Source organism: Leptodactylus fuscus, chromosome 3, assembly GCF_031893055.1.
Source record: "Leptodactylus fuscus isolate aLepFus1 chromosome 3, aLepFus1.hap2, whole genome shotgun sequence".
Lineage (NCBI taxonomy): Eukaryota > Metazoa > Chordata > Amphibia > Anura > Leptodactylidae > Leptodactylus > Leptodactylus fuscus.
In genome coordinates, this window is record NC_134267.1 from 146040364 (window position 1) to 146055674 (window position 15311).

Consider the following 15311-nt stretch of genomic DNA (forward strand, 5'->3'; position numbering starts at 1 on the left):
TAGACGTCAGCAGGCTGTGCTGAAGCTGATCAGCTTGGGGGACAGACAGCACACTGCCTCCGAGGTGAGGGATGCCCTCCTCGATGAGACGGCAATATGGTTTGAGCCGCTGAACCTGGGCCCAGGCATGGTCGTTTGTGATAACGGCCGGAACCTGGTAGCAGCTCTGGAGCTTGCCGGACTCCAACATGTTCCATGCCTGGCCCACGTCTTCAACCTAGTGGTGCAACGTTTCCTAAAGAGCTACCCCAATGTTCCAGAGCTACTGGTGAAAGTGCGTCGCATGTGCGCCCACTTTCGCAAGTCGACAGTAGCCGCTGCTAGCTTAAAATCTCTCCAGCAACGCCTGCATGTGCCACAACACCGGCTTTTGTGCGACGTCCCCACACGCTGGAACTCAACGTTTCAGATGTTGAATAGAGTGGTTGAGCAGCAGAGACCTTTGATGGAATACCAGCTACAAAACCCTAGGGTGCCACAAAGTCAGCTGCCTCAGTTTCACATCCATGAGTGGCCATGGATGAGAGACCTTTGTGACATCCTACGGGTCTTTGAGGAGTCCACAAGGAGGGTGAGCTCTGAGGATGCGATGGTGAGCCTTACAATCCCGCTCTTGTGTGTTCTGAGAGAATCCCTGATTGACATCAGGGATAACTCAGATCACACAGAGGAGTTAGGGATAGCATCCGATCCGTCACAGCTGGAGAGTAGGTCCACACATCTGTCCGCTTCACTGCGTTTAATGGAGGAGGAGGAGGAGGAGGAGGAGGAGGAAGAAGAGTTGTCCGATGATGTGATGGTGATACAGGAGGCTTCCGGGCAACTTCGAATCGTCCCATTGTTGCAGCGCGGATGGGTAGACATGGAGGATGAGGAGGAAATGGAGATTGAACTTTCCGGTGGGGCCAGAGGAGTCATGCCAACTAACACTGTGGCAGACATGGCTGAGTTCATGTTGGGGTGCTTTACAACCGACAAGCGTATTGTCAAAATCATGGAGGACAACCAGTACTGGATCTTTGCTATCCTTGACCCCCGGTATAAAAACAACATCTCGTCTTTTATTCCGGTAGAGGGGAGGGCCAATCGCATCAATGCTTGCCACAGGCAATTGGTGCAGAATATGATGGAGATGTTTCCAGCATGTGACGTTGGCGGCAGGGAGGGCAGTTCCTCCAGTAGGCAACCAAGTTCTCACCGGTCCACACAAACGAGGGGCACACTGTCTAAGGTCTGGGACACCTTGATGGCACCCCCTCGCCAAAGTGCCGCCACGGAGGGTCCTAGTGTCACCAGGCGTGAGAAGTATAGGCGCATGTTGCGGGAATACCTTTCCGACCACAGCCCTGTCCTCTCCGACCCCTCTGCGCCCTACACGTATTGGGTGTCGAAGTTGGACCTGTGGCTTGAACTTGCCCTATATGCCTTGGAGGTGCTGTCCTGTCCTGCCGCCAGCGTCCTATCTGAGAGGGTGTTCAGTGCAGCCGGTGGCATCATCACTGACAAGCGCACCCGTCTGTCAGCTGAGAGTGCCGACCGGCTCACTTTGATAAAAATGAACCACCACTGGGTAGAGCCGTCATTTTTGTGCCCACCTGTGTAAAGCACCCCAACATGAAACTCCATGTCTGTACTCAACCTCTCCAATTCCTCCGCATCCTCATACTCATCCACCATAAGCGTTGCACAATTCTGCTAATACTAGGCTCCCTCCACCCTGATTTCCCCCAACTCTGCTGGTTAGAGGCTCCCTCCACCCTGATTTCCACCAACTCTGCTGGTTAGAGGCTCCCTCCACCATGAATTTGCCCAAACTGGGCTGTTTAGAGGCTCCCTCCACCATGAATTGGTCCAAACTGGGGTTTTTAGAGGCTCCCTCCACCATGAATTGGTCCAAACTGGGCTGTTTAGCGGCTCCCTTCACCATTAATTGGTCCAAACTGGGCTGGTTAGAGGCTCCCTCCACCATGAATTTGCCCAAACTGGGCTGTTTAGAGGCTCCCTCCACCATGAATTTGCCCAAACTGGGCTGGTTAGAGGCTCCCTCCACCATGAATTGGTCCAAACTGGGCTGTTTAGGGGCTCCCTCCACCATTAATTGGTCCAAACTGGGCTGGTTAGAGGCTCCCTCCACCATGAATTTGCCCAAACTGGGCTGTTTAGAGGCTCCCTCCACCATGAATTTGCCCAAACTGGGCTGGTTAGAGGCTCCCTCCACCATGAATTGGTCCAAACTGGGGTTTTTAGAGGCTCCCTCCACCATGAATTGGTCCAAACTTGGCTGTTTAGAGGCTCCCTCCACCATTAATTGGTCCAAACTGGGCTGGTTAGAGGCTCCCTCCACCATGAATTGGTCCAAACTGGGTTTTTTAGAGGCTCCCTCCACCATGAATTTGCCCAAACTGGGCTGTTTAGAGGCTCCCTCCACCATGAATTGGTCCAAACTGGGCTGGTTAGAGGCTCCCTCCACCATGAATTTCCCAAAACTTGGCTGTTTAGAGGCTCCCTCCACCATGAATTGGTCCAAACTGGGCTGGTTAGAGGCTCCCTCCACCATGAATTTGCCCAAACTGGGCTGTTTAGAGGCTCCCTCCACCATGAATTGGTCCAAACTGGGTTTTTTAGAGGCTCCCTCCACCATGAATTGGTCCAAACTGGGCTGTTTAGAGGCTCCCTCCACCATGAATTTGCCCAAACTGGGCTGGTTAGAGGCTCCCTCCACCATGAATTGGTCCAAACTGGGCTGGTTAGAGGCTCCCTCCACCATGAATTTGCCCAAACTGGGCTGTTTAGAGGCTCCCTCCACCATTAATTTGCCCAAACTGGGCTGGTTAGAGGCTCCCTCCACCATGAATTGGTCCAAACTGGGGTTTTTAGAGGCTCCCTCCACCATGAATTGGTCCAAACTTGGCTGTTTAGAGGCTCCCTCCACCATTAATTGGTCCAAACTGGGCTGGTTAGAGGCTCCCTCCACCATGAATTGGTCCAAACTGGGTTTTTTAGAGGCTCCCTCCACCATGAATTTGCCCAAACTGGGCTGTTTAGAGGCTCCCTCCACCATGAATTGGTCCAAACTGGGCTGGTTAGAGGCTCCCTCCACCATGAATTTCCCAAAACTTGGCTGTTTAGAGGCTCCCTCCACCATTAATTGGTCCAAACTGGGCTGGTTAGAGGCTCCCTCCACCATGAATTTGCCCAAACTGGGCTGTTTAGAGGCTCCCTCCACCATGAATTGGTCCAAACTGGGTTTTTTAGAGGCTCCCTCCACCATGAATTTGCCCAAACTGGGCTGTTTAGAGGCTCCCTCCACCATGAATTTGCCCAAACTGGGTTTTTTAGAGGCTCCCTCCACCATGAATTGGTCCAAACTGGGCTGGTTAGAGGCTCCCTCCACCATGAATTTGCCCAAACTGGGCTGTTTAGAGGCTCCCTCCACCATGAATTGGTCCAAACTGGGCTGGTTAGAGGCTCCCTCCACCATGAATTTGCCCAAACTGGGCTGTTTAGAGGCTCCCTCCACCATGAATTTGCCCAAACTGGGCTGGTTAGAGGCTCCCTCCACCATTAATTGGTCCAAACTGGGCTGGTTAGAGGCTCCCTCCACCATGAATTTGCCCAAACTGGGCTGTTTAGAGGCTCCCTCCACCATGAATTTGCCCAAACTGGGCTGTTTAGAGGCTCCCTCCACCATGAATTTGCCCAAACTGGGCTGGTTAGAGGCTCCCTCCACCATGAATTGGTCCAAACTGGGTTTTTTAGAGGCTCCCTCCACCATGAATTTGCCCAAACTGGGCTGGTTAGAGGCTCCCTCCACCATGAATTGGTCCAAACTGGGTTTTTTAGAGGCTCCCTCCACCATGAATTTGCCCAAACTGGGCTGGTTAGAGGCTCCCTCCACCATGAATTGGTCCAAACTGGGCTGTTTAGCGGCTCCCTCCACCATTAATTGGTCCAAACTGGGCTGGTTAGAGGCTCCCTCCACCATGAATTTGCCCAAACTGGGCTGTTTAGAGGCTCCCTCCACCATGAATTTGCCCAAACTGGGCTGGTTAGAGGCTCCCTCCACCATGAATTGGTCCAAACTGGGGTTTTTAGAGGCTCCCTCCACCATGAATTGGTCCAAACTTGGCTGTTTAGAGGCTCCCTCCACCATTAATTGGTCCAAACTGGGCTGGTTAGAGGCTCCCTCCACCATGAATTGGTCCAAACTGGGTTTTTTAGAGGCTCCCTCCACCATGAATTTGCCCAAACTGGGCTGTTTAGAGGCTCCCTCCACCATGAATTGGTCCAAACTGGGCTGGTTAGAGGCTCCCTCCACCATGAATTTCCCAAAACTTGGCTGTTTAGAGGCTCCCTCCACCATGAATTGGTCCAAACTGGGCTGGTTAGAGGCTCCCTCCACCATGAATTTGCCCAAACTGGGCTGTTTAGAGGCTCCCTCCACCATGAATTGGTCCAAACTGGGTTTTTTAGAGGCTCCCTCCACCATGAATTGGTCCAAACTGGGCTGTTTAGAGGCTCCCTCCACCATGAATTTGCCCAAACTGGGCTGGTTAGAGGCTCCCTCCACCATGAATTGGTCCAAACTGGGCTGGTTAGAGGCTCCCTCCACCATGAATTTGCCCAAACTGGGCTGTTTAGAGGCTCCCTCCACCATGAATTGGTCCAAACTGGGTTTTTTAGAGGCTCCCTCCACCATGAATTGGTCCAAACTGGGCTGTTTAGAGGCTCCCTCCACCATGAATTTGCCCAAACTGGGCTGGTTAGAGGCTCCCTCCACCATTAATTGGTCCAAACTGGGCTGGTTAGAGGCTCCCTCCACCATGAATTTGCCCAAACTGGGCTGTTTAGAGGCTCCCTCCACCATGAATTTGCCCAAACTGGGCTGTTTAGAGGCTCCCTCCACCATGAATTGGTCCAAACTGGGTTTTTTAGAGGCTCCCTCCACCATGAATTTGCCCAAACTGGGCTGGTTAGAGGCTCCCTCCACCATGAATTGGTCCAAACTGGGTTTTTTAGAGGCTCCCTCCACCATGAATTTGCCCAAACTGGGCTGGTTAGAGGCTCCCTCCACCATGAATTGGTCCAAACTGGGTTTTTTAGAGGCTCCCTCCACCATGAATTTGCCCACACTGGGCTGGTTAGAGGCTCCCTCCACCATGAATTGGTCCAAACTGGGGTTTTTAGAGGCTCCCTCCACCATGAATTTGCCCAAACTGGGGTGTTTAGAGGCTCCCTCCACCATGAATTTGCCCAAACTCTGCTGGTTAGAGGCTCAATCCACCCTGATTTTCAAAACAAATGTTGGTGCCAACCTCATCTTACTACAAGGGCCAAATTCACTGCTGGTGACAAGCTCTCCTCACTGCAAGTGCCAAATACACATGTTTCAAGGTGTTTTCCTACTGTCAGAGAGGTGGTATTGAGTGTGTAAAGTGTGTAGTTGTTAGGCTGTGATGTTGGGGTAATAGAGGGTCTTTGGTGTGTTAGATGCCCCCAGACATGCTTCCCCTGCTGTCCCAGTGTCATTCCAGAGGTGTTGGCATCATTTCCTGGGGTGTCATAGTGGACTTGGTGACCCTCCAGACACGGATTTGGGTTTCCCCCTTAACGAGTATCTGTTCCCCATAGACTATAATGGGGTTCGAAACCCATTCGAACACACGAACATTGAGCGGCTGTTCGAATCGAATTTCGAACCTCGAACATTTTAGTGTTCGCTCATCTCTAGTAATAAGACATCATGCTGCAGCAATTGCAAAAGTTTGGGATAAGGCTGTTATATCTAGCTATATATGTCTTGAAGAAAATTAAAAATGTACCCCAGTCATCATATCCATGTGTCAGCTCGTGCCCAATGATGGTGCCTATGCCGCCATAGTTTAAAGACCTGCAGGTATATAAATATGTTACATAATGCACAGATAATTTCATACCAAACACATTCCTACTATATAAAACCTACAGGCTTCTGCATTTTGACATTGCAGCCTCTTATCTATGCCCATACATCTAGAATTTCTTCACCCAGGATAAATTGACATGTATTTTTCTTATTTCAGGGAGACAGATACATATCTGACAGCTCTATTGCAACATATCACCACAATCAACTGGAAAGCAGATCATCCTACAAAGTGGGCCATAGAAGTAAAAATGATTATAAATGCTCTCAATTATTTTACAGTTATTAATTAGATTCATATCTTGTATAGTTCTTAGAACGATTCTCTCCGGTGTAAATTTGCTCCATTGTTTGGGACACACATCATTTATACTTCGGATACATTTCTAAAATTTAGTTTACTACCTCTTTGAAAGTCACATGCAAGCGTACAATATTTGACAAGATAGTGGAAAATGTCATTTCATGTATGAACATTCTGAACTGAAATAAAATCTGAATGATTGTATTATCTATGGACAATGTAAAGGGAACGTGCCAACAAGAAAATGCACTGTATCCGATTGATATATGGTGTTGTGGGAAAAGATTCAGTATATCTTGTCATTTATTTCTCTGTTGTTTCTATGCTTAGATGGAGTAATTGAGTCTAGTGAGCGGTCCTAACTGTGACTGACAGCTTCTCCGCTTTGACTGTATTTACAGAGATAGTTGTCAATCACTGTTAAGTCCGCATACTAGACTCAATGACTCCTTCTAAGCATAGAAAGAACAGAGAAATAAATGAATAAATGACAAGTTATACTGAGTCTTTTGCAAAACAATTGGCTCAGGTCTTGCCATATTATAACACGCTGCTGGCAGGTTATTCTGAATTTTTATGGTGACGGTTTCCCTTTAAATTGGTTGCCTATGATATAAAATTGTGGAAAAGGTAGATATGAAATGACAAAAGAAGCATAACTTCCCTGCTGTATCCCATTCCCCACGCACCAGCGCCCACTTAGGACAGTGATTGGATGCAGTGGTTGAAAGCCATCAATGTAGCATCACTGCTACAGCCCAGTTACCAAGGAGCGGCAGCTGGAGATTCAGAAGATAAGCAATGCTTTTTCTCTTATTTTATACCATTGTCTGCCTACTGTATGCTCTAGTTTTTTACGATCTTAAACAACCCCTTCAAGGACAGTCATTGCCATTTCTCAATAGTCTTTAACTATACTACATTTTCGGCATATACCACTGAAATCCCGGGTTCAGAAAGATAGCAGAACCTTATTTTATCTATGAGACTTAGACCCCAGAACTAAAGATTTCAGAATCGACATATTGTCCCTCAAACCTTTCATTATATTTGGGTACATTTTTGGTTATAGGTTGGTTTTATTGTGAAATCACTTACTGGGGAAAATCTGGATCGTAGAGTGTAGGTTGTAGGATACCAGCAGGAAACACTGTGGATGACAAAGATAGAATAAAGTATGCCTTTATAGCTAATAATTGAAAACAAACAGACAAACAAAACATCTGCACCATATAGAACAAGTTTTATGGTAATTGTAATATAAAACAGCAGGTGGTGCCCTTCACTACTCACCCATTTGGTTCTTGTTAGGAAGATAGTAAGCATTAAGGGCCTGTGGAGGAAGCAGCCATCTGAAGAATAATAGGTTTATATTAATACACATCATTGATATAGGTGTCTACAACCTAAATTTACAGTAATTTTTTTTAACAAACTTTGCATAAATCAATAATATAAGGGTGCATTCACACTGAGTATACGCTGACTGATTCTGAACATTAAAACACATTCAGAATCAGCGCATACAAAGCAGATCCCATTCATTTCGATGGGAGCCGGCATACAAGCGCTCCCCATAGAAATGAATGGACTGCTTTTTTCCCTATTGGTTTCACATCGAAACCAATAGGGAAAAAAGCAGCCCATTCAGTTCTATGGGGAGCGCTCCTATGCCGGCTCCCATTGAAATGAATGGGATCTGCTTTGTACACGCTGATTCTGAACGTGTTTTAACGTTCAGAATCAGTCAGCGTATACTCAGTGTGAATGCACCCTTAGACAATATAAGAAACTTTGTAATATATCTCATCAGAGAAACATGTCTCTTTCTCCACTTATCTTGCTCTTTTCTTGCTCCCCTTCTCTGCTAAACTGACATTCACTCTGAAATCTCTGCTGAATTCCAACTTGCTAAAGTAAACCAGGTAGAAGGTCACAGAGGTATTAGATTACATAGAAATCTATAGAGAGTGAGGGGAGGAGTGAGCAGTAGCTGAGTGAGAGAAGATAGAGAACACACGTGAACAGGAGAACACGGGGCCAGGAAAAATGTCAGAATAGCTCTCTGGCCCTGTCACTCAAAGAAGAGGGAAAGGGGGACATATTACAGCAGTGTGAGGTGTAGCGGTTTAGAGTAAAGGAGCGCCCTTGTTGTTCCAGTCTGCTCATTTGTTTATTGTAATGTAAATGAATTTCTTGCCAACTGAGGCACAAAAGGGGAAAAAGTTGTTACATTCCGGTGAGCCTGGCTTATCTATCAAGTAAATAATTAGTTGGTGGTGGGAAGGGAGGGAAATTGAGAATGTCCACCAACCAAGTGAGAAATTAGTATGCTGTTGTATGTATAGTAGCTCTGTAGTACAGGGGATACAACTCTCTAGTGCAGGGGTCCTCAAACAGTGGGCCGGAGGCAGAACAGGTCGCACAGACATCGGGAGCGGTGCCCTCCAATAGGTAAAGTGAAGTGCGCTCCATAGCCTTGCCCGAGCTCCCCAGGAGCTTCATTATAAATGCACGCCTGCCGGCGTTGTCGGTGGGGCCAGACAGAAGTGCTTGACGGGCCGCAACTGGCCCGCGGGCCGCAGTTTGAGGACCCCTGCTCTAGTGACTAGGGATTTCACGCATGAGCTGCTTGTTTCTGCAATACAGCCACCAACTGGGTTGTCCATGTTGTCCATTGGTCATTTGATTGACAGACTGACCTGTTGGCTCACATGCCAGACAAGTATTTATCTGTGTAGGTCTATGAGAGCCTGGATGTAATACTCTCATAGACTATCCCAGAAAACAAGGATTTCTGGCTGGTGTGTGAATCTGCAGGTCAGTTTTACAGAAAAATCAGTTGGTTGAACAAACTCAACTTTCATTGCAGCAGTAAGGCCTGTACTACAGGGCAACAAATTTCATACACAAAATCCAGCCTGAGTAGTCTGCAACAATGTAGGTGTGTTAAAAAGGAACTCTAAATCGATTGGCTAACAACCAACATTTTTAGAAAGTGGTAAAGATGAATGCAACAGAAAATGTACACATAAGGATAATAATAATAATAATAATAATAATTATTATTATTATTATTATTATTATAATGCTATAAAAGAGGCTTAACCTGTGACATCCACAATGCAGTTACTCTACAGGTAGCTATGTTATAAAGTAGGGTTGCTTCCGTGATAAACCTTGCTAAGTGGTGCTTTAAAAGTATAACTTAAAACTTTGAGGGTTGTCTACATAAGATAACCTTATGATATCATACAGAGAACACAATGCCAAATTTGCAGATTTCACCATGCCCCCTTTTCACAAGAGTGGAGAAAAAAACACAGAATTTAAAAAGTTGCAATTTTTTTGCAAAAATACTTTTTTTGAAAAAATTGTGACCCTTTTATGCTTTGTATAAGTTTAGTGACTTTCCCACCAGTTTAGTTCAATTTTCTGCTCTTTCCGTCTATTGTACGGTATTTGCCCTCATAAAAACATGTATAAAACCAATATCTTTGAAATTCCTCACAAATTAAAATAGAATTGTATAAAAATTATCTCCTAGATCTTTCTGGATCTGTGCAATAATAACAGAAAATGCACATAGTGATTTTTTTTTTTCTAGGGAACCACTTAAAGGGGTATTCCCACGAACATAATCATATCTATATTTGTAGATAATTAAAAGTTAAACATTTTTGCAAATATAAGTAGTTCAAAATTCTGCAGAGTTTTAAAGATTTTCTCTAACCATCTTAGTGGTGACAGTCTGTTGTCTTGATCGGTTGCCAATGGAAACGACCATGAATGCAGAAACTTTCTATGGTCTGGGACTTGTCAGGGACCCCGCCATGACTTTCTTATTGTAGCCGGGTTATCAGGCAGAGACACTACAAGTATCAGAACATATCCCGGCCAGAATAAGGAAATCATGGCTGATTCTGTGCCCTTAGAAAGTTCCTGCAATCATGGTCGTATCCACTGGCAACCGATCAAGACAACAGACTGTGACCACAAGATATTTAGGGAAAATATTTAAAACTCTGCAAAATGTTTAATTACTTATATTTACAAAAATGTTTAACTTTTAATTATCTACAAATTTAAAAATGGTTATGTTCGTGGGAATACCCCTTTAGACTGATTTTTCTCCTGTTATAGTCTATGGAAGCTGCCTCTCTATAAGCAGACTACCCCCTTATCCAACCAGAACATTTTTCAGTGAAAACCCCTTTGAAAAAAACACATATTGGCACTACATACACTATTTGACCAATATAGACACTGATTAGTGCTGTTCCACATCACTGGACTGCACAGATCAAGAGTCTTGTAGGGAACATTAGGGGAGAAAAGTCGCCAGCATCACACTGCACTGGCCATGTTATAGTCAATGTAATCTGCCCTTGGGGTGCTGAGCATACATGCCAACAGTCCCAATTTTACCAGGATAATCTGAGAATCTGGGCCACAAAGGAATGGGTTTGATGTATACTCCACACCAAAATAGGCATTCATGGAGCAATCCCAGATGGCCTCTGATATGTCAGCAAGTACCATCAAGGATTGCAGTTAATAGAGAAAAAGGATTTAGGAGGCATACTGGGTTCTAGAAATGAGAGAGAAGCCATGCTAGGAACCAGGAATCAGAGGGGGAGCCATGCAGGGGTATCATGCGGAGGACCAAGAGTTAAAGAAATATTGTGCTGAGGATTAGGAATGAGAAGGGAACCATGCTATGGACCAAGATTTACAGGGATACCATGCTAGGAATAGGAAAGATTGGGGTATCATGCTAAGGGCCATTATTGAAATGTACACTGTGTTGGGAACTAGGAATGATAGAGATAGCCATGCTGTGCCTAGGAGGAAAGCCATGCTGGGGACCAAGATTTAGAAGGAAGCCATGCTGGGGACCATGAATAATGGAGTTAGGAAATGTGCAGATCACCAGGGAAATAAGAGAGTTGGGACCCCCTAAAGTTATGTGTGTGGGTTGGAGTGGAGTGTGTACAGTAGCATTGCTATTTTTATTACTCTAGTGTGCCTGGTTCTGTGTAACATACTAATGTCATACCTAGTTCTGTGTAATACGCTGAAACATAAGGTACATTTTTGGCTCATTCATCCTTATGGGGGTTTGGGGGCTTGTGTATGCTTGCTGAGTCCATAAGACACTTTAACCTGCATTCTGAATAATTTCTTTGAGTGGATCACTCCTATAAAGGAGCATTTTTCTGTGGGAATTTGGGTGGTTGACTCAAAGAGGTTTCACTGTGAACTATGCTATTTTTTATTCGATCTGTCAGTACATTTCTTGAAATTAGCTGTCTTAGTACTTGTTCATTAGAAAATACATTGAACATGTCAAAGTGACTTTTCCACGAAATACCAAAGGGTATACGCACGCTGACTTATCCACCTCTTGACGGATCTTCTTTACTGACTGTTTGATGCTGAACCTAATACTGTTCAGAATATTCTTGAAATATGTCTTCTCATGAACCTCAAACTAAGAGGTGAAAGAAAAGGGAGAGGAGAGAAGCAGAGATTAGAATAGCAGAGTAGGATATGGGGCGGGCAGAGAAGAAATGGTAGTGTATGGAGGTGATCACACTAGACACCAATAGATGTTGGAGATACAAAAGGTATGAGACAAGATTAGTATAATACACACTCTGCAGAAGACATGAAAGATACGAGACATTTATAGGTGACATCTCGTGACATTTTATTGTTTCCACTAATGAGAGAAATCATATCAGAGATTTAATGTAAGTTTTAATGATAAATCCAGGGTTGGATTGCGGACTAGTTTGCACCCAGTGACTCAATGAGGTTACTTTCTATCAATCATTTGTCGCTCAAGGTAATCAGAAAACTCAATAACGCCCATTGAGATGCGATCAGTTAGTATTTAGTATGAACAAAATTGTCATTTTCCAGCGTTTGCTAGGTTAAAGAATTATTTTATCTGCAAATACTACCAAAAATCGACAACTACAGTTATAAAAAATTATGAAACAGGATTTACGATGAGCTTTCACCAATGACATCTATTGGTAATTTTTCTTCTCTTTCTCTCTCCCTGTTTGTGAGAGTTTATTCCAGGAGAGTATTAAGTATTTCGACAACAAAGCATGGTGACACACTAAAACTTTAGTGCCTCCTTATACTGTCATATAAAATCATAGATATATAGAGGTTCAGAAAGACCTCTATTTATGCTCTTTTACACTTCCAAATTACTTAAAGCCTTAATATGGATATACCAAGTTGATCAGCTCCTACCAATGGCCAACTGTGATTCACCTTTGGGCTCCAAGGAGCATTACAAGGTATGTTCCAACGCTGAGCAACGTCCAGATATTGTGCTCTGATGTGGTTAAGCACAAAGACATAATATGCAGCAAGAGGCTGGAGTGGAAATGGCAGTGGGCAGAAGTGGGGAGGGGTAAGTAAATATCTACCACTACCAGCTAGAGCAATCCAGTACATAGAAACCCAAAGTCACTCTGAGGGGGCACTTACTATGTGAACGCCTATAAAGGGGGGCACTTACTATATGGATACCAGTAAAGGGGCACTTACTGTATGAGGGTCACTGCATGAGGGCCAATAGTGAGGCAGTGTACTGGGTATAGGCCAATAAAGGAGTAATTACTGTATGAGGGCCAGTAAATAGAGCAATATACTGTAGGAGATCAGTAAAGGGGGTGTTATACCATGTGGAGACTAGTTAAGGGGGTGTTATACCATGTGGGGACTAGTTAAAGGAGAAATTATACCATGTAGGAACCAGTCAAAACCTGCTCTTCCCTAATAATGGTCCTGGCCACTAGAAAATGAGAAAGTTATTTGTGAACACAGTGGAGCAGATTTAACATGGAAAAAGTAAAAGAATTATGGGGCAATTTGAACCAAAAAAAACCCAAGATGTAAATGCCAAGTCATTGTGAATGTTCTTTTGGGAGTGTCAGAAAGTACAATAAGGTAATATCAGAAACAACACATAAGATAATCCGTGACTATCCCAAATAGCAGTAAAACAATTTTGCAACGGAACTGAGGTGAGTAAAGCTGAAGAAAAAAAAGTAGGAAAAAGAGACCAAAGATGAAGCAACAGTGGCCAGAACAGGGTATGAGGAGAAGAGGGTTTCCTGCATTATCCATGGGGCACCAGATTTTCAAAAATTTGTCATGGATGTCCATCATGAAGCAGGATTTCACTTCCTCAAAAGGGGACAAAGAATTTCTTCCAGAAGTGTTTGATAGTCTGTTTTGCAGCTAGGAACACCAGGTACAAGAGCTTGAAATGGCTGAAGGTGAAATGGGCTATCATGAAGTATAAAAGGGTCTCCTATGGGGTTTTATAACTTTTTAGACATTTTCTATTTCCAACTTTCCCAATAACGGAAAGAGAGGATCTTAGCTTGTTGAATAAGGGCAATGTTTAAAGAGGACCTTTCATGTACTTGGGCACACAAGGTTTTGTATACTGCTAGAAAGCCGACATTACGCTGAATTCAGCTCACTGTTGGCTTTCCCGTTATGAGTCCTGGGGCAAGAGATATCGGTGCCATAACCAACCTCAGCCCACCGTCAGAAGGGCGTTCCTGACAGTCTAGCTGAGCTATGAAGAATGCCCTGCCTGACAGTACTCATCCATTGCCCTGTACTATCAGAGGGGACATTCCTTACCGCCCAGCCATGACACTAAGCTGTGAGGAACACCCCCCCAGTACTAATCTATGGACGAATACAGACAGGGGGTGGGAGAGAATGGCGTTCTTCACAGCTTAGCATCATCACTGAGCAGTAAGGAACGCCCCCTCTGATAGTACAGGGCTATGAATGAGTACAGTTATTGGGAGCCTTCCTCACAGCCCTGGTAGACTGTCAGGAATGCCCTTCTGACAGCCCCAGGGCAGGTAATGGGAACCCTGACAGTGCGCTGAATTCAGCACACTGTCAGTTTTCTTGTGGTATATACAACTGCATGTGCCTGGTCCTCTTTAAGGTGCAACACAATGCATCAAAAATGAGCTAAAATGTTGCCATTTTTAAATTGGAAACTAAGCCAACCAAAGGTGGTGTAAAGCTATGCCAGACAGTCTAAGGATCTGCATTAGAAATTGTGCCATTTAAGTCTGTTTAGTAAATGTTCTACCTTTAAGACATTATTAATATAATTATCCCAGTGTTTTTATTCTGTCTTGCCACTTACTACATTTACGATTTTTCTTATTAACAAGATAGGTTTAATTAAGATTTGCTGTGAGTTTGCCACATGGTATTCTTAAACTACCGTGGAAATACACATACCTTGCATTACAGAGACTTACTTCATATTCTTTATCCATAGTTTCTGGCTTGAACAGGAAATCTGGATATCCAATCATTACCATCATGTGTTTTAGCTGAAAGGTGAAATGACAGCTGTTATCCTCTCTAATACATTGCACCCACTTCTGCTGAAACTCACTTTCACATGGAAATATTTTCATAAGAGGTGCAAATCTTTCCATTATACCTTTTGTCTCTGTAGGTTTCAATCCTTGTTTATAAAAGAGGGTTTACAATTTTCACTACTATGCTATATCTTTACCTTGGCTCTTGCAGCTTCTTTAGTCTCCTTGTCCATCCAGTCTAATTCATCCAATCTGTTGTCAAGTATATATTTAATGTCTTCAACAAGTTGTTGCACCTGCAAAGCCCAGGTAAAACAAAATTCTAATTTCATTGCAATCTCACCTCCTCTATACCAAATAAAATAAGTCACAGCTACTTCCATCCAGTGATAGACTGGAGTGCATATGCCCCAACAATAAAATTAATGTTGGGGCCTACTATACAACTACACTCAAATATTATCTGACACACATTCACAAATTTCTAAAATGTTGCCATAGTACAGTAAATGTATTTTTTAGTATCTTGTTTTTAGGCCTTTTTTCTCTGATAGCTTTTTTCCTTGGGTTCTGTCAGTAGTCTGTATGACTCTTGTCTTGAACTAGGGCCCTTTTACACTAGAACCCTTTGAGCTCTGCCAGCCAGGGACTGGATAAAGGAGGACACTGAACTGAGAGGACAGAGCCTGGGCCTACTCACCTCATGATG

The 15311-nt window shown here is 44.3% G+C and overlaps 1 protein-coding gene across 2 annotated transcripts in view; it reads right to left on the reverse strand.

Moving 5' to 3' along the window:
- Positions 1-15311, reverse strand: part of ECEL1 (endothelin converting enzyme like 1) — a 109808-nt gene that overhangs the window by 39028 nt on the left and 55469 nt on the right. Inside the window, exons 7-12 of one of the 2 annotated variants that reach the window (XM_075268485.1) lie at positions 14800-14898; positions 14537-14611; positions 11606-11703; positions 7503-7561; positions 7308-7359; positions 5823-5890 (exon numbers count right to left, since the gene is read on the reverse strand). In XM_075268485.1, coding sequence (XP_075124586.1) covers positions 5823-5890; positions 7308-7359; positions 7503-7561; positions 11606-11703; positions 14537-14611; positions 14800-14898 — 451 coding nt within the window. Of the gene's footprint in view, positions 1-5822; positions 5891-7307; positions 7360-7502; positions 7562-11599; positions 11704-14536; positions 14612-14799; positions 14899-15311 lie in introns of both variants that reach the window. The other variant, XM_075268484.1, reaches the window with a different exon arrangement.